Raw genomic sequence first — 25,794 nt, 5'->3', positions numbered from 1 at the left:
GTACAGTAACACACACGCACACGCCCACCTGCCTTTAAATGGCTACTGGGGGACGGTTTCCGTACATGGACCGGGAGTTGGCGTCCCTTTAAACCGCGCACAGCTGTGCCGGGCTGCCTGACTGGTCGCCTCCGCGGGGTGGGCGGGACGCGCCGCTCTGACTCACGTCTGCGTCACCGCACGACATGTCAGTCAAAAACTGCCTGCTGCTGCGTTCGCGTACTGTGCGAATAAACGGCTACTTTATGTGCGTGTTAAACAATTTGGTCCCACACGGGGCAAGATAACACAACACACACACACACACGCCTGTGAATGCCGACATATAATGCTAGACGTTTGGCTAGTTTAATATGTACATGTCTGTAAATGTCAATGTGCCGTTTGTAAAAGTGAAATTGCCTCCCTCGTTGCGTTCAATTGGCATTCGAAGTTGTTCTATTATAGCAACATGCTAACCCTAAATATTGTTAAACCCATCTAAAGTAGTTAGAAGCTGAGGTAAACGCCCTTTGACGCTTGTATCCAGCATCTCCATACCAGAGTAAGGTGAACGGGTGAGACGGACGCCTACGGACAGAGCAGCGTGGTCACGTTTACTATCTGCTCGCGGTACGTCAACGCGGCACCGGGCGGGCTGCTCTTTAACGACTTCGCTTTGGCCCCGAGCTGTGACGTTGGACGGAGCGACTGCGTGGACCCTCGGTTTCTTTCAGGCTAAAAAATAATAATTGAAAATTGACAGCTCAACTGTAGTTTAAGTGATAGATCGGCAATTTCTTTCAAATCAAATAGTTCTACTGCTGCACCGTGCTGGACGGATCTGCCATACAGGGTGAGTGTCTCACAAGTGCGCGTTGAACTGTGCTCTGTGGTGCTCTTGGTGTGGTAGTTTCTTCACCACGTTCTTCTCCGTCTGTACGCGGACATTTCCGTTTAATATTTAAGAAACTGAAACATTTAAAGAAAGCAGTTGTTCACGCGGTAGCCAAACGGCGCGCTGGACGGGTCCCGCTGTCTTCTCGGAGTAGTCCACGCTTTTTACGACGTGGAATTTCCGTTACGCGTCAGTGTGTGTCGCGCTTTCACCGTGCGCCGCCAGATTAAATATGAACTTCTCTGTGAGTGAGTTGCGGAGTAGGAACTATTAACATAAGATCTAAAATGTAGGAGATTGTGCACCTTTTTACCGACAACAGAGGGACAGCTGAACGAACCGGGTCACCTGTGCGTGTTTGGATCAGCTGGCCAATGTTTACTCTCTCTGCGAGGAAACCAGCGCGCGTTCGCGGTTTGGTGTGCTGCTGCGTTATATAACCGAGTTTGTCATTAAGCTCCCCTTACACACACACACACACACACACACACACACACACACACACACACACACACACACACACACACACACACACACACACACACACAACTGATCTGTTGATGCCAGCGCAGCATTCCAAACCCTGTGCGCGTGTCTGGGTCAAATTGGGGCTCGGAGGAGAAACATATTTGTTAGACAAGAGTATGTCTCACAAACACAAAGTGTATTGTTATGATTATTAATTATTAGGCTTGCGTTGGTCAGCACTGTCGCCCTAAAGCAGAAAGGTCGTGGGTTCGACCCCGCCCAGCGTCTGGGGTCCTTCATGGGTGGAGTTTGGATGTTCTCCCCGTGTCCGCGTGGGTTCTCTTCCGGTACCTCGGCTTCCTTCCACAGTCCAACGGCGTACAGGTTGGATCAATCAGTGACTCTAAAGTTGCCTGTAGGTGTATGAATGGCTGAATGAACGGTTGATTGACAGGCGATCAGCCCAAGTGTACCCTGTCTCTCGTAAAGTACAATTGGCACAGTACCGTCACCTACTGCAGTACACTATTCTTTTTACGTTACTTTTAGTTTTATGCTAATTTTAACTTTTAAATTTTAAAGCAACTATACACATTTGTGGACCAGAAGGCTTTATTTGCTTTTTGCCTCGAAGAAATCTAGCTCCACCTCGAGACCAGCTGCTACAATAAAATATGCTCGAGTGCATCATCATTAACAACATGTAACAATTTCATTACCCCGAGTCCCTTTTCCTGCTCACTGAATACTTTCACTCTAGAAACTTAGAACATGTTGTTTTACTTGTCAGAGTATTTTCACATTGTGCTACTGATGCTCTTACTCAGATACACCTGCTTACCGCTGCACTCATGAGGACTTGAAGGAGTACTGTGGGGTCACTTTAGGATTGTCCCTAACCTTTTTTTGCATATATTTCCATAGCATCCATACAACAGATCTCTGTGGGTACTGTATCAGTCAGCCTGAGTTGGACTGCCATCAAATGGCCACCGGGGTGCCGGAGTTTAGTCAACAGGATTACACATAAGCAAGCGGCCTTCTAATTTGGCAGCTAATCCAGATTAAGGTGTCGCGGTTCGTCTGGGTTCCCAGACGCCGCGTTTGGCAAAAGGAATCATCCGCCGTTCACAGTCTCGCGTCTGGACACGGCTGGGTGATGCATTCAAGGCCCCGAGCTAAAGTCAGCTCACTACAGTACATCAACTTCATAAACAAAGTAATCCATGACATTTTCTGAACTCGCTGTAGAAACCAGTTCTTCTCTTCTAAAAGAACGGATGGATTTGGCCGTTTCCACATAGCAGTGTTGCAGCTTTTATCAAATCTCAGTTTGGATTCCAAATCCACGAGCGCTTCTCCCGCTGCGCTGAAGGTTTGGCTCAATAAAAGGCTTTAATAAACGCCCGCCTGTCTCACAACGGGCAGCTGTGTGGCTGCAGACTGCAAAATGTCCTGGAACCGGACGCTGAACTCAAAGTGTCTCCCCCACTTTAAAGTGGCTATGTTTGGACTTCAAACAATACCCGCTGCACTGTGAACACTCAAATATCATCACTTGTGGTGAAACATTTGTTAACTTCACCAATTTAAGGGAAAACTATAGGGTTTGAAACCACTAGCTGCTTGTTAGCCCTTCTGTTTTCTCTTTCCCAATGCCTCCTATAAATGCATTTTGCATCAAGTATGGAGAATCTGACCAAGAGACTGAAAGAGACAGACAGACAGACACAGAGAGAGAGAGAGAGAGAGAGAGAGAGAGAGGGCGCTCTGTGAACTATAAATAGATAGTGGGAGAGCAGTGGTGGTGATAGCATCATCACCACCAACACACTCTAATCCCTCTCCCCTGCACAAGCTCCAGCACTGAGCACGTCTAAGCAGGGTTATCTGGTGAACTGGAGCCCATGACCCTCTTCTCCGTGTGTACTGTATTAAGCTTGTTAATGTGCACCCACGGGGTCAAAGGCACATTTGTTGTGTATGCAGAGGGGACTTGCCAGTCCATCAGACAGCAGCCGGAGGTGTAGACCACGTTTCCCTGCGACGTTGTGGGCCTTAACTGCCGTTTGTTGAATGTCATGCCAGATGCTCGCTGTGGCTCCCGTCAGCTATCACTTTGCATTAAGAAAATATTGTTATCACTTCCAGCCTCCAGACATATTGCCGCGGGCTCAGAAAACATGTGTGTTGCCAATAATCTCTGTTTATTGCCATCGATTGTATATAATAAGGGAAACTTACTCATTGGTTTGTGGGCTGCCGTTTAGGAGCCGCAAGTTCAGCGATTTCTCTGTGGACGTCTTGGATTTTGGCTGTCGCCATGTTTGGAATGTGGATGAGTTGCGTAGAAACGCCACATACGGCTCTGGTAGCGACCTGTCAATCACAGTTGGCCCGCCCTAAAGCATAGCGTTCTTTATGTACAATTTGCCCTAAAATGGATTTAGGACTTTTGAGCATCTTACTTAACTATATTCCCATTCACTTCCCTCCAACGTTTAGACGTGTGATCTAGAGCTTGACAGGCCGAGTTGCTATGGTTACGGTTGCTAAGCTAGAATTGTATAACCCCGTGTTTATGGGTAAGCGTTGAGGGAACACTCGTATTTTCTTTGGAATAACCTTAAAGCTTGTTCCAGGTCTGCATCCTGTCCACAAACAACGGGATGTTAGTTGATCAGCAGGTACATAACGGACCAAATTAACCCAAAACACCTCATGTCAACGATACATATGTGATGCTTGTTTGTCATTTTTCAACTGATGAAATCATAAGTGATAAGTGTGTGAGAGGCTGTCGTGAGAACAAAGTTTAAAATTCATATTTTGTAGAATTCGCAGGAGCTTTTGCACCTCATACAGCAGTGCTTATTTAATAAGACGTGTGTGTGTGTGTGTGTGTGTGTGTGTGTGTGTGTGTGTGTGTGTGTGTGTGTGTGTGTGTGTGTGTGTGTGTGTGTGTGTGTGTGTGTGTGTGTGTGTGTGTGTGTGTGTGTGTGTGTGTGTGTGTGTGTGTGTGTGGCAGCTTTATGTTCTCAGTGCCTTTACTTCTAGTAAAGTATTCACCATCACGCCGCCCCTTCAGGCACTGACCTCCTTTTCATTACCCACAAAAAATGGCACCTTTTCTTCTTTCCTTCTCTTACTCTCTGGTGTGTGTGTGTGTGTGTGTGTGTGTGTGTGTGTGTGTGTGTGTGTGTGTGTGTGTGTGTGTGTGTGTGTGTGTGTGTGTGTGTGTGTGTGTGTGTGTGTGTGTGTGTGTGTGTGTGTGTGTGTGTGTGTGTGTGTGTCACCTTATCCAACTTTGCTTAACAGATCCACTGTGAGGCATCATAAAACCCAGAAGGGAACACCAGTATGTTTAAACTAGAAACTTTATGTTTAGTGATTTCAGTGTTTTTTTTGTGTTATCCTAAATGCATTGTTAAATAATTAATTTTAAGGATCCGTACAAAAAAATAAACGTATTTGCTTTTTCCTGGATTTTCACATGACCTTCATCAGTAGATTAAGTTTGTTCAGATGTTCATTTTCAACAGAATATTGATTTTAATTATGAACAAGCTGTAACACAGTTGATTCAGCCTATAGTCTAACAGCGAGTTTTATTTTTATTAGCATATATTTTCCCAACAAGCATTTCTTCATTGTTGGAGGTGCTGTAAAATGATGTTATAGGAGGGAACCTTTTCCTTCAGGGCTTACAATATAATCATGATTCATTACAATATTAGACATGTTGTTTAACGTTGTACTTGTAGTATCATGTAGTATCTAATGCCTCTTAATGAGAGCCCCAAAAAGTCTTAATAATGGATAAGGCTGCATTCCAATAAATTGAAAGAAAGCTAGAATTGCACATTAAATATCTGGTCTACGGGTATCTAAGCGTTCTGATCTGAACGTGTTCTTTTTGCGGTGGTTGTTAAAAAGCACTTCATACATAAATTAAGCCACATGCACACACACACACGCAGAATTGTTGGGTTGTTTAGGTGTTATCATATTACTCCCTCAGCACAGTGACTCAATGCTCTACTACCTGTAGGAATACCCCCCCTCCCACACAGTCAGCGGGCCATGCCGTTCTTGTCCAGCCTGGGCAAATCTCCACTAAGGGAGTGGGGAGTGACCAGGCGCACCCTGATATTGAGATATCTGGCTTGAAGCCTGATGATTATTGCTTAGCTATTATATACTTTGTTCCACAGTGATGCGTTAGCTTGGCAGCTACTCAAGTGGCTCATATTTGTGTCGATGATACAGAGAAACATGTGTGGAGATTGGATTGGTGTTTGGGTCTCTGCTGAGTGCTGATGTCGGTAACTCGGTTATTAAGCGTGTTGCCCATAACGGGTCACGCGTGCACATGATCCCTTTAGAGCTCTGTTGGAAAGGTACGTTACATTGCTCTCTAATGTTCAACGATAGGAAAGATTTGGTAGGAAAAGTGTTTTACATACATTGTGTGTGTGTGTTTTTAAATAAGGCCATTCCTCATGGCTGGCTTGTTCTGTAGTGGATTTTCTGCTCAATAATGAATGCGGAGGACACCAAACACACCACGCTGCCATATAAGGAGTGTGTATGTGTGTGTGTGTGTGTGTGAGTGTGTGTTCGCGTTCGCGATCACATTGTATTTCACAGCCGGACCTCTCTGCGATGTGGTTTTAGACGAGGGACGGGGACCCCTCTGTTTTGGACTCTCCTGGTTTAGCCGCGACCAGAACCAAACTGGACCACTCTGGACCAGGCCGACCGTACTGTCATGTTTAGACAGGATGGGACCAGATGAATCTAGATTGACTTCAGTTAGGATCAAATTTCCCAGATTTTTCCATCCTTTGTTGTTGTCTTCCCAGACCCTGCACAAGCATTTTCCGCCTCATTTTGTTCCCAGAAAATCTCCCTTTTTCCCTCTCACTATGTGTTTGAGCAGTTTTAGGCTGAAAGAGTTGGGAATTATTGCGTTATTTTCTTACAGGTTGGGTTTGGCTCACAATCAATGGGCTGAAGGAGCAAGTTAACCTAAATATTGAGTAGTCTGGCTCATTTTATTTGTTGCCCTCCAGTCATTGCCCTGCTCCGACCGCTTCCCTCTGCATCTCTACAATGAGACATTTTAGATCCTCACTCAACCGCTTGTGTCTTGGACATTACAGCTGTAAATTAAATCCATGTATGACAGAAAATGTAGCATGTATTGGCTTATGTCATGCTTCCTGGAGGAGGTGCAGATTCACACGTAAGCATCACAGAGATGTTATGATCCGTGGTAGACTCGTTGTTTGTGATTGCACTGGGGAATGATGATGATGATGATGATGATGACGATGGTGGATGAACAGTCTTGCTAATATGGACAGGACATTTCTCGTAACTTCATTCACTGCTTAAATCCCATTTAAGCACTTACTACCACGTGACCAACAGTCCACCTATTATCTCCATTTCAACCAAGCAAACTCTGAGAAGGACCACAAGTGGACCTTAGGCTGAGATATTTCCTCCTTACTGCTTCCAGGTGAAGAACGGACATTTATGTTTGTTAGAAAGCTACAGTTGGGAGGCACATCTTACCCTTGATTCAGATGCAGATCAAACCGACTGCGCTCAGGTTTCATCTGTGATGTCACCATCATGTTTTCTCCATCTGTGTGATTGCAAAAATACTCTAAAGGGACTGGATAGAAAAATATGTGGACATCTGTCAAGTCAATCCCCGTTTTGATGAACTTTGATCTCCTCCCAATATCAATACTCTGAATCACATTCACAGAGAAAACAAGTGGCCCGAGATGTAAACATCTGGGGATACGTATTCATTACCTAGAAGTTAACATAGTCATCGTAACGTCACCCATTTGGGGATCATTTGAAACTTTGAGTTTTCTCGCCGTCTTGGCCTTGGCTGTCACCATGTTGTTATTTCTGCAGGCAAGGAACAGCAGTAAACATGTTTGGGCGTTGAGGAGTGATGTAGAGACACCGTACGCAGCTTTCGGTTGTGATCACTGGAAGCCCGGCTTAGTGCACACTCTGCTTTTATGGTCTCATTTCCTTCTAGATGGACAGTAAAAGTGATGAAGGAAACGTATTCCACCACAAACGATCTGATCGGGCGACCTGAATCTGGTGAGTTTGGCTGGCAGGCTAAAGCGTTATTGAGACATTGGCGTTATTTTGCTTGCAAGCGCCTCATACATACCACCAACCCACTTGGGGCCCCCAAAGGCTCCTATTCCAGCCGAATTGCGTTTATTTGCTAAAGAGTTCTGACCACTGAGGGCTGTCAAAAGTGTTCCTCAAAACTTTGAAAAAACACGACAGAGGAAGCAAGTTACAGAAGTCACTTGACCACAGCACAGTGATGTATACCATTGTATATTATGATTTAAGTTTCTCAGACAACCATGCGTGTTTCCTAAGCTGAGGTTTGCCACAGGCTACTGTGGCTAATTTCAAATATCAATGGCACCTCTGTCTGTGAGCCCAGTTTTAATGTATTTGAATGTGCCCGCACTCGCATAAAACGATGCACTCACACACGCTATTTGTCCACTTCCTTTCTGCACCAGCACACCCCAAAATATACATATATTCTATAGTTTGTGTGTAGAGCAGTGTGGACAAAGGACTGGGTGTCTGGAGAGAGGGTGCTAGCGAGGGGAGAAGGCGGCGATGGGTGGGGGTCTGGAGGAGACGGCTGGCTGACGGAGTATCTGGGGGCAAAGGTGGGGGTGCGTGTGGGTGTGTCTGTGTGCGTGTGTCTGTGTGCGTGTGCACTCATCTGCATATCAGTCTGCATGTGTCTAAGAGCATGCATCTGCACTGTGTGTGTGTGTGTGTGCGCGTGCGTGCGTTCCTTTGTTTTGCTCTGGGTTGCCGGGTGATGGACCAGCTGGGAGGGCTGAAGCCATTCACTTCCCTTCTGCTCCCCTGAATGCAGCCAGCAGAGAAGGAGGGAGGGAACAAGGAGACTCGTTCGAAGTAAGACTCGAAAGCGAGGCAGAGCTGTTTAAACCTCTGGAGGGGCAGAGACAAAGTGACGGGGAAGGCAGAAGGGGGAAGAAGTTTTGAACGCGGCTCAGAGCGAGTGAAGAGACTCGTGTAGGAAAGTGTGTGTGTGTGGGGTGATGGGGGTGTGTGTGGGGGGGTGGGGGGGGGGACGAGTGTCGGACTGAATTGTGATAGAGCAGCGGAGCTGACTCAGCCAGTCTGGTCTGGCGTAGGAGGGTACCAGCAGGGGGAGAAGTAATAGGTTACCCAGCATGCAATCTGATTACTATAATCTGCTATTCGTCATACATACATCTTCATATATCATCATAGAAAAAACTAAACCAGTCATTTAGAGACGTTTAGTTCAGTACGTAGAACCTTCGTCAGGTTTGTTCATAAGACAATATCAGAGTCTTAATTAGGTTGGTTGGTGCAACGTGGACACCAGGTCACACTGCAGAATCACTGCATCAGATCGGGGAATACTATTGATAACCTCATCATTGAGAAGGGTATGTTAGAAAGGTTGGAATAAATTAAGGGTTGGGTTAGATTTAAATAGCGACGATAAAATAAAAAAGGATGTACAAAATTGTAATCCAGAAAACACAGGCTGGATTTGCACTTCAAACAAGGCCAATTTGAGATCAGGATATCAGCTCCATCCTCCGCCCTCGTACAGTCTTGTACGTGCAGCTTCGGGTCGGGTCGACATGTTGTTAAACCTGCAAATACTGACTATTGTATTTTGTATTTGTGTAATGTATTTTAATATAGTAAACAAAAAACAAAAAAATATTTGTTTTCCTCGCTCATGGTGGGGGCCACGCCCCATTGCCCTCTATGGACCAGCCGCCACTGTCTTACATGGTGACGTCTTAAATAAGGGATAGTGTCACATATGAGTTCTTATTGAAATGAAGGACAATCCCTTATGCTTATATTGTCTGTCTCACCATCCATTTGTCGGGAGCCAGATATCTCCGGAAAGCCTCAAAGAAAATGTCTTTAAATTTGATGTTTGCTTGGTCTCAAGGATGAACTGATTACAACTTGACAAAGGTCACCATGACAAATGTTTAATAAAATACAATTATAAAGAGAAGGCATGGGCGTGATCTTAAGGCGGAAATTCAAGTTTGAATCTATTAGACAGCTTTCTTTGCTTTTGCTTTTAGCACATTTTTTTTAATTTTTTAACTATAAAAAAAGCAACCCCAAGGGGAGAGAAGGCTTAGTGAAAAAACGGAAGCTGCTAGAGGTGTAAAAAGCAGGTAGAAGAAAGATGGATAACCAGATGAACTGCAGTTGCTGGCCCCTGGTCTCTGAAGCTGCGGCTGCTTCCTTGTGCCCCGACTTCTCTCAAAGATTAATGACCTTCCTGTTTTCTCAGCTCTGGTATCTCCCTCCACAGTTTTCACCAGCAGTTTGACTTGATCTACACTTGTATTGCAGAATGTATTGTTCGTGGCAAGACCACGGCAGAATCTATGTGGGGATAAATACAAACACACACACACACACAAGAACAATTTTATTTGTGAGAAGTGAGCAATCGGATTGTACGTCTAGTCGGTGGGATGGTTTGTGGGGAGCTACGTCGTGGCACCTTGCACGACGAACCACTTCAGGAAAGAGAGGAGGGGGGAAACAAAGGGGTTGGAAGGGTGGTGTTTGGAATGCGTGAACCTGGAGGAGTGGGTTAGGGAGGTATTTACAGGGATACCGGGGGAGGTGTGTTGGAGGCGTGGTCCTGCTCCCCAAGTGACGCTAAATAGCTTCATCGCTCTCCACCGCCATGACTATCACCTTCATGGACAATGACACCGCCACAGTCAATTCCAGTGTTACCACCACCTCTACTTCCACCACGTTAACAGGAAACTCTGCCTCCACTCCAGCTACTTGTGACCCAAACATCTGGTAAAAGAAAGTGAATTCTCTGTGTTTTTGGCGCTTCTTTACTCCAGTGGACAGAGGTATCAGTGTCCCGGCTACTATTGGTGACTTGTCCTCCTGGAATGTGTCACGCTCACCAGTTTGATGTGGATGGTTCGCACACACACACACACACACACACACACACACACACACACACACACACACACACACACACACATTAAGGGGTAAAACTTTTCAACAAGCCTCGAGCCAAATCCCATGAGAACAGTACCGCAGTGTCTGTTAAAGGGGGTTATTACAGTTGCCCATAATGTCTTCGTGACAGGCTTGACTGATTTGCAACTTTGCAAATTGTGTAACTTTTTTTTTACAGCGGCTGCTTTCATATCAAACCATCTGATGTGATTTGGAAACATTTCCCATTGCTTTTTTTTACGCTTTGACGTGCCACTGAAATCGGTGAATAGAGAGAAGTTACGAAACAAGGAAAACGGCTAAATCGACACACTCAAACGGAGACATGCGAGAGACCAACAACTTCTTTCCTGAAAGTCACCTGACACTGGCGGCGTCACACGGCCTTGAGTAAACACACCACCCTCCTGCTCTCTCTCTCTCTCTCTCTCTCTCTCCCTCTTTCCTCTCTTCCTCCCTAACTTTCTCTCTCTGTTTGTCCGCGTCTTTCTGTCTGGGTTGCCCCCTGTTCTTAGTCCATTCACAAGCCCTCTTCTTGCAACAGTGAAATGTTTTGTTATTCTTTAGGTTAGGCAATTGTAGGAGGAAAAAAATGTTTTTTTCTGTAAGGATTCTGCTTGAGTCTTCGTTTTTTTGACAAAACCCCAAAACCAAACCAACAATGTGCAATTCTACCTCCCTAAACTCCGACTGAATCTCAGCCACAGGAACAATTGGAAACAAGGAGACACACACACACAAATATTTTTTATTAATACGTCAAAATATTTCCCCAATTTTTACCTAAAAGAAATGTTATTAAATTTTTTTTAAACATTTTTAATTTCTCTGAAACTTATTTTCAGGTGTGGATTAAAACATCTTAACCGTCCGAGCAAAGAGCAGAAAACCTAGAAGTATTAGAAGGGACATCGAACTGCTTTCCACGGTCATTTAGCAAACAAAAATGGCAATTGTCGTTAGTTGGTATAGTGACACTAATAAGTGTGGGTTTAAAAGGGGAGACGGATGGTTGGCTAGTTAGTTTAGCTGGGGAGCTTGACTTAGGAAGCGCCATGGAGTGAGGACAAGGGACAGCCGGCCACCAGCCCGCTATTTGGGTTATTTTCTGTAACTAGCTGTCCTATACTGTTACCAAATTGTGTGGACAAAGGATTAAGTTTATTATTTTGGTTTAGTTTACACAGAAGTTAACCAGCTGCAGTAGTCAGTAGGAATGCACCAGTGATGATCCTGCTACGTTCATTTGAATGAAATGTCCTAGTCTATTTCTGCAGGGTTTCTGAAACATTACTCTGGAACCAGCAAAATCTCCACGACCTTTTAAGGACACAGGATAAGATGAAAAAAATCAAACCTGCATTCACAGCAACCCTCGGTGTGTTGCTTTGATGACGCTGCATGCCAAATGGGGAAGCTGTTAAAAGATGAGATATGCTGACCTGTCCAATCACAGCCGAGCAACACCTCGACACCATCTTTTACCAAGCATCTACTGTTGCAGGTAAAGGTTTGCTATTATTAAAGCTAGTGCGGCATTGTTATATATTAATAACCAATGTTGCCATAACCCTGTGAAGCAGTGGTGGTTAAAAAGAAGTTTCTGAGACCAGTCATCTCGTGATTAACCAACTCATGTTCTGGAAGTGGGGTGACTGGGTGAGTGGGGGCACGGTTGTCCTCCAATCAGAGGGTTGGTGGTTTGATCCCAGCACTAACCTGCATGTCAGTGTGTCCTTCGGCAAGACACTTAACCCCAGTATTGCTCCTGTAGCTGTAACTACAGTGTGTGAATGTTAGTTCCTGATGGGCAGGTGCGGCTGTGTATGGTAGGTCCTGTCATCAGTGTGTGAATGGGTGAATGATGTCATGTAGTATTAAAGCGCTTTGACTAGTCAGAAGACTAGAAAAGCTCTGTAAAAGTCCATTTCAATCGTTTACTTGAAATACCAACATATTTGACCCATTTTCTATGAATTGCAAACTTTTATCCCAAAGATAATTGGAATGACCAATAAGGACGTCAGTCACTCGAGTAGAAGGAAGAGCGCAACAAGGAAAAGAATCTCTTTTAAAGACCTCAAGTTGTGTAGTTTGCTTAACTTGGATTGTAGTGTCAACTTGGCCGATCCTGTTCCGTTGGTTTAAAAGAAACCCGGTTAGTACAAAGGTTGTTTGGGCCAAAACACCAAGGCAGACCAAACAAGGGTTAACTACATTTTGGAGGCATATGCGACTAGCACGGCAGGAGCTGACTTTCTTTGCTCACTTCCCCTTTTGAAATACACAAGTCGATGTGCGTAACAAGTTTGAAGTATCAATGTAATGACATTAAAGGAAAATAGTTGTGTGGGGGAGAGATTCCAGATTCCACTTTGTTTTGTGTTCATATATCAAATCAAAGTAGTATTGTAAAACGTTTGAGCCCTAATCATGGATATACCATGCCGTGTCGAGGATAGACCGCTGCCTGTGTATAGAGAATAAAAAGAGATCGGTAGAGGGACAAAGAGAGAGAGCGAAGCAGGGGAGGAGGAGACAAAGAGAGGCGTAGAGAGAATGAGAAAGATAGCAGATGGGTGTTTTTTGGAGCCCTTTGCCTCCCTCCCTGTCTCCGCCTCTCCCTCTGTGTAACCACACCCATGTCTAATAGTATTTATAATATCCTCCGGTCCTGTTCACACACCCTCTCCCAATCGCCATGCACCCATTGATGTTTCCACCATGTTTTGCCATTTTCTTCTGACCAAATGTCAAAAGTTTGACCCCATTGCATATAGTAATAAAAATATTTAATTTGCACATCTATGTATAATCAAAGGTAAAATCTGTGCAATTACCCTTTGCCAGGTTTTAATTTCCAAATATGATGCAAGAAAAAAAAAACCTAACATTGTCTTTCATTGGGTTCATGCATTCAAAAATGGACATTAAAAAATACCATATAGTCAATGGCGTAAAAGACTTAAGGATAAATATAACCTAGGGACATAGTCATAACATAGTCTTCGTAATGTAACATTGTGACACAGCAGGCTTAAAGACGGCGTTTACTTTTTGTTTTACACACGACTCAGTCCTGTGTTCATTATGCCCCGTTAACCTAAACTTTCTATATTGGTCGATCCATATTGACTACGACATCATGTTTTCCCACAATGCTCAATTTAACCAAACGTAAACCCATGCATTGTATGTATTGTTTGCAAGAATGTACAATGTCTGTTTATGTCAATCCCAGTTCCCATACAACTGAACTACACTCTGAGTTGCATTGCGAAGGAAACCTATTTTTTCCAACCGTCGTAGTTTGAAATGCTTTCACAGAAAAGTAAGGTTTAGCAAGAAACATAGGCTTTTTCTTGAAATTACTACATAATTGACAATAACAGGCTAACACACAGAAGATTCATGTAAATGAATCTGATGTAAAAAAACATAGACCATGGATTGATGAATCCAGCTGTGTGTGTGTGTGTCATAGTTTGAATGTATAGAGCCCGATGATGTAAAAGCAAATGCATTTGTGCTGTCACGCTGAGTGTAAATGGAGCACGCCTTTTGGGGGACTAATTCTGGCGACAGCCGTCATCTTGCACATTACCACCGAGAGGTGCAACACGGCGATGGGGGGGCCTGGCTGTAGCAGTGAGTGGAACCAGTGGACCTTGAGCCAGGTTCACACTGATAGTGACACGTTACATAACGCGGAGCATGACCTGTGCTCTGCTATATTATTGTCATGATGCAGAATGCATTCTGGTCATTTTTGTGCAATGCTTAAACCGTTAAACCTTTTGCATTGGGCTTTTAGGCAAATTGAAATGCAGAAAAAGAGATAAGAAATGAGGATTGAGCAACCACAGAACGGCAGAGGAGACATGCAACGTGCAGCTTTTTCCCAGAGAAGGAAATAAAAGAAGAGCGATGGGAGAAATAAATAAAGATAGATGGAGAGAGGGAGGGAGATGTGGTGGGTGCAGCTCTCCAGTTGGTGTTGCTATGGCCCTGCCCTCCCTGCTCACTGAGCCATTTCCTGTTTTTGACCTGAAATCTTTATTTAGAGCCATCCCTCCTCGCTGCTCAGCATTCATGAGTCAACTCGGCAGCCCAGAGAGATGAACGCAGGACCTAAATCAGATCTCCATTCACCAAAGAAGCGCTGCGTGCGCGCCCGCACTGAGCTAACCCGCCCGTTAGCCGGGCTCCAGCTGAGGTCTCATTCAGGCTTTTTTGCGTGATGCAGACATATTGAGCAGGATATTTCAGTTTTATTAATAATACAGCAGTCTCCACACGCGATTCATCCTGCACGAATTGAGCGGAGTCGGTTTATCCTTTCATTAAAAGCCATCTTGTACATGTCCTGCAGCCATGCACCGATTGATGGTTTTTGTGTGTCAGCCAATGATAAATGACAGCCTTTTAAAATGCAGATTTTTTTTTTCAGGTGTATCTACTTCAAAGAGATAGTAGGTATTCGCTCAAAGACACAGATTTCACTCGTTGAATATATCCGGTCTTTCCAGAATAATCTTCCGTCTTTGTAGGGAACAATTTTGGTTAGGTTCAGGCAACAAAGCCATTTGGTTAGGTTGATGTTAGGTTAGGATTTAACTGCTAAGCCCGGTTTAGGCAACAAAATCGCTTAGTTAGGTTTCCGTTGAAGAAAAATAAATTGTCATTTAGGTTCAAATAAGGTTCAAATACACAATGAAGTGCCGTAACTACGCAGACCATGTGACCAATAAATCAATGTTGTCGTCTTGTTTTCGTGCGGGGGAGAGTGTGTGTACTACCCAAAAAACTGGAAAAACTGATTCTGTGTTAACAGTTGATCAAAGCATGTCCTGAGAACAGTTTCTCCCATCTGGGAAAATATGGGACTCGTATTGTGATTGTGACCGTATCAGTGCACAACTAGGTTGTGTGTGCAGGAGGGGCATCGGGTACACAAACGGTCCAGGGTGCCCATTTTCTGGCCTGCTCCACTGCGTTTCTTTTTTGTCCGTCTGGAGCAGACTGATGGGTTTTGTTCAGAGTTACCGGTCATCTCCCTGCCATCTGCTGCTGGGGCAGGACAGCCATCGCTCACAGACCAAACGGCACCGTTGGTCCAGTGCTCATCTCTGTGACGATTTGTCTTTTCTTGTGTGAATAAAATAATAAAATAATTGATACAAGTTGTCAGTCCGAAGTGCAAAACCCTGGCAGGTACTAAAAATCTCTGAATACTAGATTCATGAAGTAACAATCTAAAAATGTAAAACATAGTAGTATTAACCAAATGGTAGGGCATGTTTCGAGAGTTTCAGAAGTTTTAAGGAGTAAATAGATATTTTTCACAGAGAGGGAGAGAGAGAAATAGAGCTACGACCTAGCAGAACAGACTGCGCACGCGCGAAACTGGTTGCGTGTGTCTGTGTCTTGTGAGTGCGTGCGTGGGTATTTGTGTGTGCGTGCACGTGTGGGCGGAGCAAAGTGGGCGACGCCACTTCTCCGGGCAGCTGCTCGGTTTCAGCTTCTCCTGCTGCCTTCACGTGCCCCTCGTTAACCTGCCCACTCTGACAAAATGGATTCTGTTCGGACCGTAATAATGCCGTTGTGAAATTAAGAGTGACCTCCCGAGTTGGGTTGAGGTTTCAATCAAAACACGTTGTCAACTCTAGTCCAAATACTAAATGTTGTCCGTATGTATCTGAATTCGACAACAATTTAGGAAGGCATCTGCACCAGTGATTGTATCATTTTAAAGTGCATCACTTTAATGTACAGTAACATGATGGGAAATTCATCTAACTGACCTCTAACTGCGACTTCACTTTGCCTCCGGTCATTTAAATGTCTACATTCACCACACATTAACCTGTCATGTATACTTATTGCGTTTACGGTAATACGAGAGTCCTATTTCATATCGGCCGAAACCGCCGTGTGATCATCTGGGGCGTCGTGCTCCTCATGATGAAGTAACACCTCGTTCACGCTTCAAATTGACACCTTTCGCGGCACAGGTGAAGTGCACCTCGCGAGTGTGTCCGACGGCTCCTGAAGGCAGCACGCGTCCCCGTGAGCGGAGGCCGTTGTTCCTCCTCCTATCAGCGCCATTGTGCGACCGAGTCTCCGGGAGAGAGGACGGCTCGTGCCTCGGTTGCCGACGGGACCGTTTAAATACCCTCCATGTTTCTCTTTCAAACTCCGGCGGACCTGGACGCGGTAAGACTCCCGTTTCTTTCCCTCCGTAGAGCGACACCGGACGCGGGGCGACGCGTTCCTCGTGAGTGAAGGACCGCGGTGAAGGTGTATCAGTCAGCGATGTGGGCAGCGGCGCGGTCCGGCTGCGAAAAAAAAGTTTTCGTTTTTAAAAGGATAATAACGGGGGCTACTAGTGTCCCCCCCGCTGTAACTCCCAGAGAGCCTCTCGTCTCTGTCTGTCGAACCCGTCCACAGAGCCGAGACAGCGGCCGTTACAGTTTATCACTAGGAAAAAGAAGTCTGATAAACTTTTTTTTTTTACCCTAAATACAGTGTTTCCCCTAAAACACTCACCCATTAGCACGTACGCTGGTTAAGCTAAATGTTCCACGCAACGGGGCAATTTGATTTTTTTTTTCGCGGTTACAAAATTATATAAAACTATCTACATTTGTCCCTGCATTTAAATGAGTATTTTCGACCAATTCCGACGACGTGGTGGAGTCAACGTGGGTGAATCATGTGTTGTCAACAACTGCCTTTATCGTGGATGGACTTCGTGTTTACCTCACAGGACTCACGGTGCGGTCAGTCTCCGTGTTGTGAAGCACGCGCCCGTCCACCGTGGAATGCCCTGACGTGTCTGTGGGCTCTCCAGCGTTTGGGAATGTCTCAGTCGATGCCGTTGTTGTAGTGAGTGGAAACGCGAAACGCGCGCCCACGACCCAGCCGTGACGGTGATCTGTACTGTACACGAGCAGATGATCAGAGCTGGACACAAACATTTAAATGGCACCGTTGAACACACAGTAAGAGATCATCACAATGGCTAAAAACTCCTTCAACAAAGAAAGAGGAAATAGTGGATTGCTTTACTTTTCAGACGTGCTCCCTGATTGAGATTTTTAGCACCTTTTTAATGTGCCTCCCAGCCTTCTGCCTTTATTCCTAATTCATGACATCAACAATGAGCCGGCAGGAACGACGACAAAATCCTCTTCAAAACATACTGTATCTTAACATGCATGTCTTTTTTTAAAAGGCCTAGACGAGGTGACATCTGCAGGCTTTCATTGTCAATCTCAATCCCGTTCCCTCGGCTACCAGAGGAGGGATGGATGCTCTCTATGTTGCATACCTTCAGTCGCCGAATGCATCTAACTTGTAATAGTGATCAGACCCACGGTGCAGCAGCAAAGCTTCAAGTGCAGTAATAAGGCTTGTACTGCATTCGCAGGGATTATGCTTAAGTAGTGAGCGTGCTGCCTGCAGTAAAAAAAAAAAAAAGAAGAAGAAAAATGATGACACTTGCAGTAGTGATGCCGGTGCTGCCGTAACAAGGTGGGCACCGTGATGATAGGGCCGGCGCCACTGTGAGGAGGTGCATGCTGCAGTAATAAGGCGGATACTGCAGTAATGAGATGGATGCTACTGTACACTGAGTGACCGGGAATATCGAGGCTGGAGATTTCTGAGTATCAAGCTGCCCCCACCGCCCCCTCCCCAAAGAGGCTTGGTGGAAAGAGTGGAGCGGCATGTAGACACGTCTGCTGACCTAAATCTGCTCTCTTATTCTGCCTCTTATTTATAGACCTAGGTTTGTCTGCGTGAGGGAGGGACTAATGATCAGAAATTGGAGATGCATCTATTGTGCGTTTATGTGTCATTGTGGCTTCCTGTGCAAAAGCATGCTGGGTGTAAAACGGCAGTCAGACCTTGTCCCTTTTAGGCCCAAAGAATAGGCCATGGAGGCACGGGTCTCTGTTACGTTCGACCTTTGGTGTTCAGTCGATCAACTTTGCTTGGACATTAGGTTTAACCTCGGTGAACAACAGTTAACCGTAGTGATCGTTTGTGGTTGCTGTGGGTTGTGGTGCTGTTACTTGGTGTTACTTTACACTGAGGGGTGAAAATGAATTAGTTAATATTAGCCACAATGTTCTGGCCCAAATTTTCACCACAATCGTAACTCTAAAAACTCTTTTTAAATACATTAATTACAGAAAGGAATTCAGACAAAATAAAAACAATTGGATGCCTTGATTGCTCATAAAGTGAATTAAAAGCATAAATCACAGCTTACACCGGTGTCCCTCTGTTGAAGGCGTGCTTGTGTGTTGTGCAGCAGCAGCCCGGGCTGTTTTGTAACCAGGTCTGTCGTTACGTAAGAGATCGTAGTGAATTCCCTGTTTGATACCCAGCTGACCGCTGTCATGTGAGTGCGTATGATCACTACAAGGGAAAGACGCACACAAACCTTGACTTGATTTACTTATTTTCCTAGTTAATGGCCCTCCAAAGAAAACCCAAGTGAATTCACTCACCGATTTGTCACCGATGTCCAAATAAGTCTTTTTTTTTAATTTGTATTATTTAGGGCTTTCATCTTCTGCTCACTGTATTTGACTTCTTTCTTCAGCCAATGCAAGTAAGGATTGGTGGATAACAATAACAATTATAAGCTAACAAGCAGGTACATAACTGATAATTGCATTATGAATACATTTGCAGTGACATAAAAGCTCCTTTTTGATCTTTTCTTTAGTGCGTCCCACAGAAAGAAGATAGAGAGGGACTGTATACTCACACGGAACTGGGTCGCTGTAAGGCCGACTAACAGATTTCTAGAGACACACGCACACACACCCACTCTTCTGTCCTTCTGAGTGGCAAACCTCTCAATGACCTCATTGAAGTCAGTGTCCCTTGTCCCTAACAAGAGAATGCGCACGCTTGGGGCAAAACCAGTGTTGCCTAGGCTCCGTCTATAAGGACGCTGATAGGCTGAATTGTATGTCACACATTTTTTCATTTAATCATCAATTGGCTAAAGTGCTTCTTTGACCCGCCTTCTCCGGGCAATCTTGCAATTACCCCTAGCGCAGCTAGAATGCGCATAAAGACAAGACGTGTGTATGACAGGCAGGGATGTGAAGAAGAGCAGATATTTTGAGTTGATATTATATTAAAAAAAATATTACTCTGTACATTCCATATTTCAAAACCCAAATATATATTTTTTATAATTTAATATTTTCTTTTTTTTGGCTCAAGGTCGGGCATTCCAGGTGGGGCGACCCGCCCCCCCATTGCCCTCTATTGGCCAAGCGGCACTGATCCCCCACAAATAAATGACTCAATATGTGTCAAGTTATGTGACGCATCGGTTTGGTTTTCCTCCCGTCCTCCCCGATACTTTTGAGTCCCCGGCTGCCACCGATAAGTAAAGTTTACTTTGAGTGAAAGAGAATGACGGCTGCAAAAGACTGACATTTTTTAATTTTGTGCATTTCATTGGTAAATCTAAAAAAACAATTGTGATCTAAATGTGACTTTCAAGAATTTCACTTACAGCCACACATGAAAAAATAGGTAGCAGAAGTAGTAGTATTTTTTATAGTAGTAGCTCTCGTCATGGTGTGTCTTAAGTTGTGTGTGGAAGCGTAACTGCTGATGGTCAGGTGTGTGTGTGTGTGTGAGAGAGACACACAGATGAATTAGTTTTACCGCGTTGCTTTCGTGTGCAAAGCCGGATGCATTACAGAGCGGACGCATGCGCCACACCAACATGAATCTGTGTGGTGGCACGCGGCGCTGATTCCTCCTGCAGCGATCCCGTACTGCGCGCATCCAGGGAACCTGAAATAGCCCTGACGCGGAGGGTGGGGGGGGGTGGAGGTGGACGTGCAGCTCAGGCATTGGAAACCAGCGTATCCGGTTACAGGACCTTAACATCACTGCAGAGTTCCATCCACTGCACAGCGCACACACACAGCTCCTGGAGTAATGTCCTGTGTATGATTTAGATTTATACTTTTCATTCATAAATACATATGGAAACTCTGTGCTTGTTCTTAATGGTCTCCTTTTCTTGTATTATTATTGTACAACAAAGGCTCCCTGAGGACATTGACATTTTTTCATGTAAAAAGAAGAAACACGTTACAGAGGACGACGGGAACTCTGTTCTTGCGTCGGGTTATCTGGGGATATTTGGTGCTGGGAGGACAAAGTATTTATTGTAAGAATAGCCCCTTTCCATAGATCAGAAGGACTCTGGAAGCAGCCATTCGTGCATTGGTTTTGAGCCCGAGTTCTGGTGCCTGTTGGACATTTCTGAAGGTGGTTTTAAGGAGAAGGAGAAAGCAATTGGAATGTCATGGATCAAATAATACTGGACTTTTATGAAGGTAAATGTGTTTGGTTGCCATTCTCAGGCTGTGATAGAATTTGTTTAGACTTATTTTGAACCAAATTTATTCAAATGTAGATTATATAAGTAAAATACATTTTCCTTCCTCTCCAATATAAAATCAATGACTTGACGAAATATCTTCTGTGCGCTTCCGTCCAAATATCTCTGACCTTCAAAACTGTAGGTTTGGTGATTTCTCGTCATGGCTGGTTGCTCCTCTGCTCAGACCTTGAGCTATATTTACCTCAGGGGAAGCCTTTTGGGGGAAAGAAAGTGACTTTGAGGCCGCTGTGTGTGAGGCGGTTGACGGAGGCCCCGTTAAGTTGCCGTGACCTTGAGCGGAGACTGGGGCTCCATTTTGGAGCGCGTTCCTCCTCCTGTGCTCCACTTTATCTACTCCATTTGTCTACGTCTCTCTTCTGGAGTGTTCGTATCTAGACATGGCTCACGGGGTGTAGGAGGCTTCTGGGCCTGTGAACTTTGACAAGTCAGCGGAAGGTGGGAGGGGATAAAGAGTGACTGGAGAAGAGGTGGAGGAGAAGGAAAGGCAAGAAGAGGATAATGAAGTGGAATGTAAGGGGTGGGGCACTTCTGGTATGTCAGCCCTGCAAAGAGAGAAAGAGAGAGAGAGTGTGTCTGTGTGTCTAAACACCTCGCTGTGAGTCAGACATGCGCAGCTGCTTCAGCCCTCAATCACACACCCGCAAACTGCTTTGAAACTGTTGCTCTCTCTCTCTCTCTCTCCCGCGCTCTCTCTCTCTCTCTGACTGTCTGTGTCTCCGACGCTCTCCGATTTGCCATTTCCCTCGACGCTCCACGAGCAGCTGCAACCAATGAGGGAAGTCGGAGATCTGAGTGTGCGCTTTGAAAGAAAAAGCGAGAGTTTCTTAAACACCTTTTACACTCTGTTGCTGTTATTCATGAGACACACACAACCTAAAATAAACACGGGGGACGCGAGGGTTCTGCTTCTTGTCCACGTAGGACTCAAAGTGTTTATTGTGTCCATTATATTAGGGGAGTCGTTCCCTAACGCCGCCCATGTTAATAACACTAAATGTTTCCAGCCAAGTACAAAACACCCATTTTGCCAGGTTAAAGACAACAGGACACTCGGACAGCAGACCGTCGGAACTATATTAAGGTTTCAAGTTGGGCGTAGTTGAGGGCGCGGCCGCTCTCAGTGACAGGTGGGCCCCGTCTCTGGTCGCTAGCTGCCCACCCCACCCGTTCATTTTTTTTAGTGCCTTATCTCCACTGATCCAAACATGTAACTAGTATCAAGGTATTCTCAATTTGTGCTTTAAAATATTGTTAAAGAATTTTACAGTGATCAAAGCATGTATGTGAGCATCTGGTTGTTTTTTTTTAAACCAGATTTAAGAGCGGTCAGGACAAGGACTTTGGTATGTGTAAAGGAATGCAGACGTTTTAATCTTTTTTCCTCTTATCCTTCAACACATACACCAATCGATGCTTCAGCAGTGAGCTAATAAAAAAAAAGATTCACCTTTTTGTCTCATCTCTCAACATCTGGTCTGTGACTGTTACCATGGAAATGACAAAGTGACAGAAGTTGTTGTGTACTATAGAAAGAAAAAAAGTTGTACTTTTACATCCTTTAATATCAGTTATATATCAGTTAAAGGGGAATGAGGGCAGCCAGCGGACCATTAGACGTGCATCATTCATGAGTCTGTCGGGAGTAACGAAGATCTCAAAGAACTCAGCAGCACTTTTGATAGACAGGTGGAGGGAAAGTTGCTCATTCCACTCCCACGTTTTACAGACCAGTCTCACCTAGTCCTGTACTTCCTCCTCCTCCTCCTCTTCCTTCCTGCCCCCCCCTTGTCCTCTCCCCCATCTCATTCTTTGTCATCTCTCTGGGTGAATTCCCAGCTGACTCTGTTTGTCATGGCAACCAACCAGTCGTGGTGACTGGGCCTGCAGCACACACTTCCTCTGCGTGTGCGTGTGTGTGTGTGTGTGTGTGTGTAGACGGCAACTGGCTGCATGAGCCTGTCAGCCCGGATTAGAGTCAAACCTACTGCAGCGATTCCTGTTTTTTCTCTCTTCCTGTCCTTCCCTCTCTCCGCGGTCTTCGCTGCTTTTCTCTGTTGCACCAATAAGGACACCATCAGATAGTTCGATCAGACGGAGAGATCCGCCTGGCTACTGGAACAAGAACATTATGCTAAGGGGATGCCCAGCTCCTTCAACGGCGCCCAGCTCTGATGAACAGGCGTCTCTGCCACGAATAGAAACACATTTTTGAGAGAGAGGAAAGTTACTTTTATGTAGCCACTGGATGTAATTGTACACCGAGGTCTGGAGAGTAGATAGCTGCCTCGACGCGGGTCGAACATGTGTGCCGTCTGAAAGTGGTACAAGTAACACAATGTGCTCTTCTAATGTGGGGGGAGGGGGCTTAAAATGTGACCTATGATCGGCAGGGGAATGCTGCCATTGCATAACGTGTGTGCTAGGCTACAGTGCCCAGCACACACACACACAATTTGTAGATGTTCTTCAATGCATTTTTATATCGATATTTTTATATAGATATATTTATTTAGCTTTACAAATCCCCTGTTGTAGTAAGCTCATTGCATGTAAGCAGCTTTTTGAATCACCACGTTAAGCCGAAAGGCCTCAGTCAGCAAACTTCACCGGTGAGACGTGGCATGACAATGATAATCTAATGCTGGGATCTAGTCCTGACGTACATATAAAAAACATTGACCCATGTGCTTTTTTTGCAATATGAGAATAGTATAACATTTCAACAACGTAGAAATACTAGATGTAATAGTAGTATTCTGATTTGATAGAAATTGCATAATTAAGCTAACAATAAGCAGTGATAACCCGTGCTGTTCCTTGCCTTATGTTATTGACGTCCCCATGGTTCTGTGTTCCAGATATATGTTCGGTAAAGGTGCGAAGCGGAAGCTGGACGAGGATGAAGACGGACTGGAAGGCAAAACGCTGGAGGCGCCCGTGGCGGCGGGGCTGCTGGGCGCCGTGCCGGAGGGCCTGTCTAAGGTGTCGTACACCCTGCAGCGGCAGACCATCTTCAACATCTCCCTGATGAAGCTGTACAGCCAGCGGCCGCTCGGCGAGCCGCGCCTGGAGCGCCGCGTCCTCATCAACAACATGCTGCGGCGCATCCAGGACGAGCTCAAGCAGGAGGGCTCGCTGCGGCCGCTGCTGCTGCCGCCCTCGCCGCCGCCCGACGACCCCATGGACGAGGGTTTCCGCGAGGCCCCGCCCTCTTTCGGCGCTCTGGCCGCTGCGGCGCAGCCGTCCCAGCCGTTGGCGCTGCTGGTGCCGGCGATCATCCCGCCGCCTTCCCCCCACCCTATGGCGCCCCCTGGATGCCAGGCGCCTCAGGCCTGCCCCGCCCCTCTGGAATCCTGCCTGACTCCCGCCTCTTTGCTGGAGGAGGACGGCGCGGATTCAGCCTTTTGTACTCCTTCCCCGCCCACTCCTCCTCTGTCGCCTGCCTCGGCGCTGCCCCCTCCGTTACCTTCGGCCCCCAAGGGCCCAGCGCCGGCCTCGTCCGGCGGCGATTCCTCCCCTGTTCTGAGTGACATGGAGTTAGATCCTCCCACAGCCATAACAAGGACAGCAGCAGCTAATACTACGACCGTGACTACCTCCCCGGCTCTCACCCAGCCCCCCCACCTCCAGCCCGCGGGCCCCACCCGAGACAGCAGGACCTCGGGTGCTAAACCAGAGGCAGCTGGCGTCTTGCTAGCGGAAGCTCGCTGCGGCGAGCTCCGGCCAATGGACGCTCTGCCAGCTCCCCCCGCTCCTCCCCCCGGTGGCTTAGGAGACATTTCCCCCACCTCTTCCTCGCCCTCCTCTCCCTCTGGGTTTCTCTCAGACTTGGCGCTGGACGACGTCCTGTTTGCCGACATCGACACGTCCATGTATGACTTTGACCCCTGCACGACTGCAGGGGCCGTGGGCGCGGCGGCGGGCGGGGGCCTTACCAAGCTGCCGCCCATGGTGACGACGGACGACCTCCTCAAGTCTCTGGCGTCGCCGTACAGTGGCCCCGCCCCCCAGGTCTCAGCCAATCAGCCTTTCAAAATAGATCTGACGGAACTAGACCACATCATGGAGGTGCTGGTGGGATCGTGACTGGCGGACACCAGAAACACACAAACAATTTAACCCCAGACGGACAGGCGATAAACTTGTTGTGCGTGTTTCCTGGTCGATTTTTTTTTTTCTCTATTCCTTTACTTTTTTTAAACTCTTTTCAAAGGTCCGTAATTGTAAACATCGATGGTGATGTCAATTAGTACTACTATGACAACTACTACTACACAACACTGTGCACTGTGCTCGCCTTTCCAAATATGGAAATGAAGTAACTGGGAAACGCAAAGACACAGGTTTCTATTCCTATACTTGTGAGGACCTTCTTTTGGCTCTAATGAATTGCCTCATCCTGATTTTAAACTGAGTTTTAATCTTTAACCTAAGCCTTAACCCTGTAAATAGAAAACCATGAGGACCGGCAGATTGTCCTAACTTTGGGGGTATTTTTGCAATCATTCTATTGTTGTGAGGACATTTACCCCTCACACGTATAGTAATACTGATCACACACAAAACACACTGAATTCATGGCTTTTTAGCAGATGAGTGCCTTTCAAAATGACCACTTCTTCAATTCCTGTTTTTACGGTATTTTCTTTTCACATTTATTTTCTCACGTTTTTTATTTATTGTATTGCGTTCAAACTATTATTAAGTAAGGTCATTTCTGATGAACAGAACACCTTTTATTTAATCTTTATCCTATTACAGATGCTATGTTTTTATGTGTAAAGCGAGCATCAAACAAGGTATTTAACGAGAAATATGCCGCATTACATTTTAGCTTTGCTTTCTAACTACTTTTGGGGAACGGCTCCGCCATGATGTGTTCACGTTGTTCAGC

The 25,794-nt window shown here is 45.7% G+C and overlaps 1 protein-coding gene across 2 annotated transcripts; it reads left to right on the top strand.

The window, feature by feature from the left end:
• Positions 1 to 671: 671 nt before the first annotated feature.
• On the top strand, positions 672 to 25,728 carry sertad2b (SERTA domain containing 2b). 2 transcript variants are annotated; one of them, XM_037465970.2, is made up of 2 exons: positions 672 to 835; positions 23,759 to 25,728. In XM_037465970.2, exon 2 carries the CDS (start codon positions 23,763 to 23,765, stop codon positions 24,984 to 24,986), a length of 1,224 nt encoding a protein of 407 aa, XP_037321867.1. In that variant the 5' UTR covers positions 672 to 835; positions 23,759 to 23,762; the 3' UTR covers positions 24,987 to 25,728. The 2 variants fall into 2 exon arrangements, with proteins under 2 accessions (XP_037321867.1, XP_037321868.1); XM_037465971.2 differs by lacking the exon at positions 672 to 835 and adding an exon at positions 16,385 to 16,663.
• Positions 25,729 to 25,794: the final 66 nt, after the last annotated feature.

This window comes from Pungitius pungitius, chromosome 13 (genome assembly GCF_949316345.1).
Source record: "Pungitius pungitius chromosome 13, fPunPun2.1, whole genome shotgun sequence".
Taxonomy (NCBI): Eukaryota; Metazoa; Chordata; class Actinopteri; order Perciformes; family Gasterosteidae; genus Pungitius; species Pungitius pungitius.
This window is presented reverse-complemented; position numbering and strand designations above follow the sequence as displayed.

Bases quoted from the DNA above. Each gene is read 5' to 3' on its own strand.
- sertad2b (XM_037465970.2), top strand. From the start codon at position 23,763: ATGTTCGGTAAAGGTGCGAAGCGGAAGCTGGACGAGGATGAAGACGGA.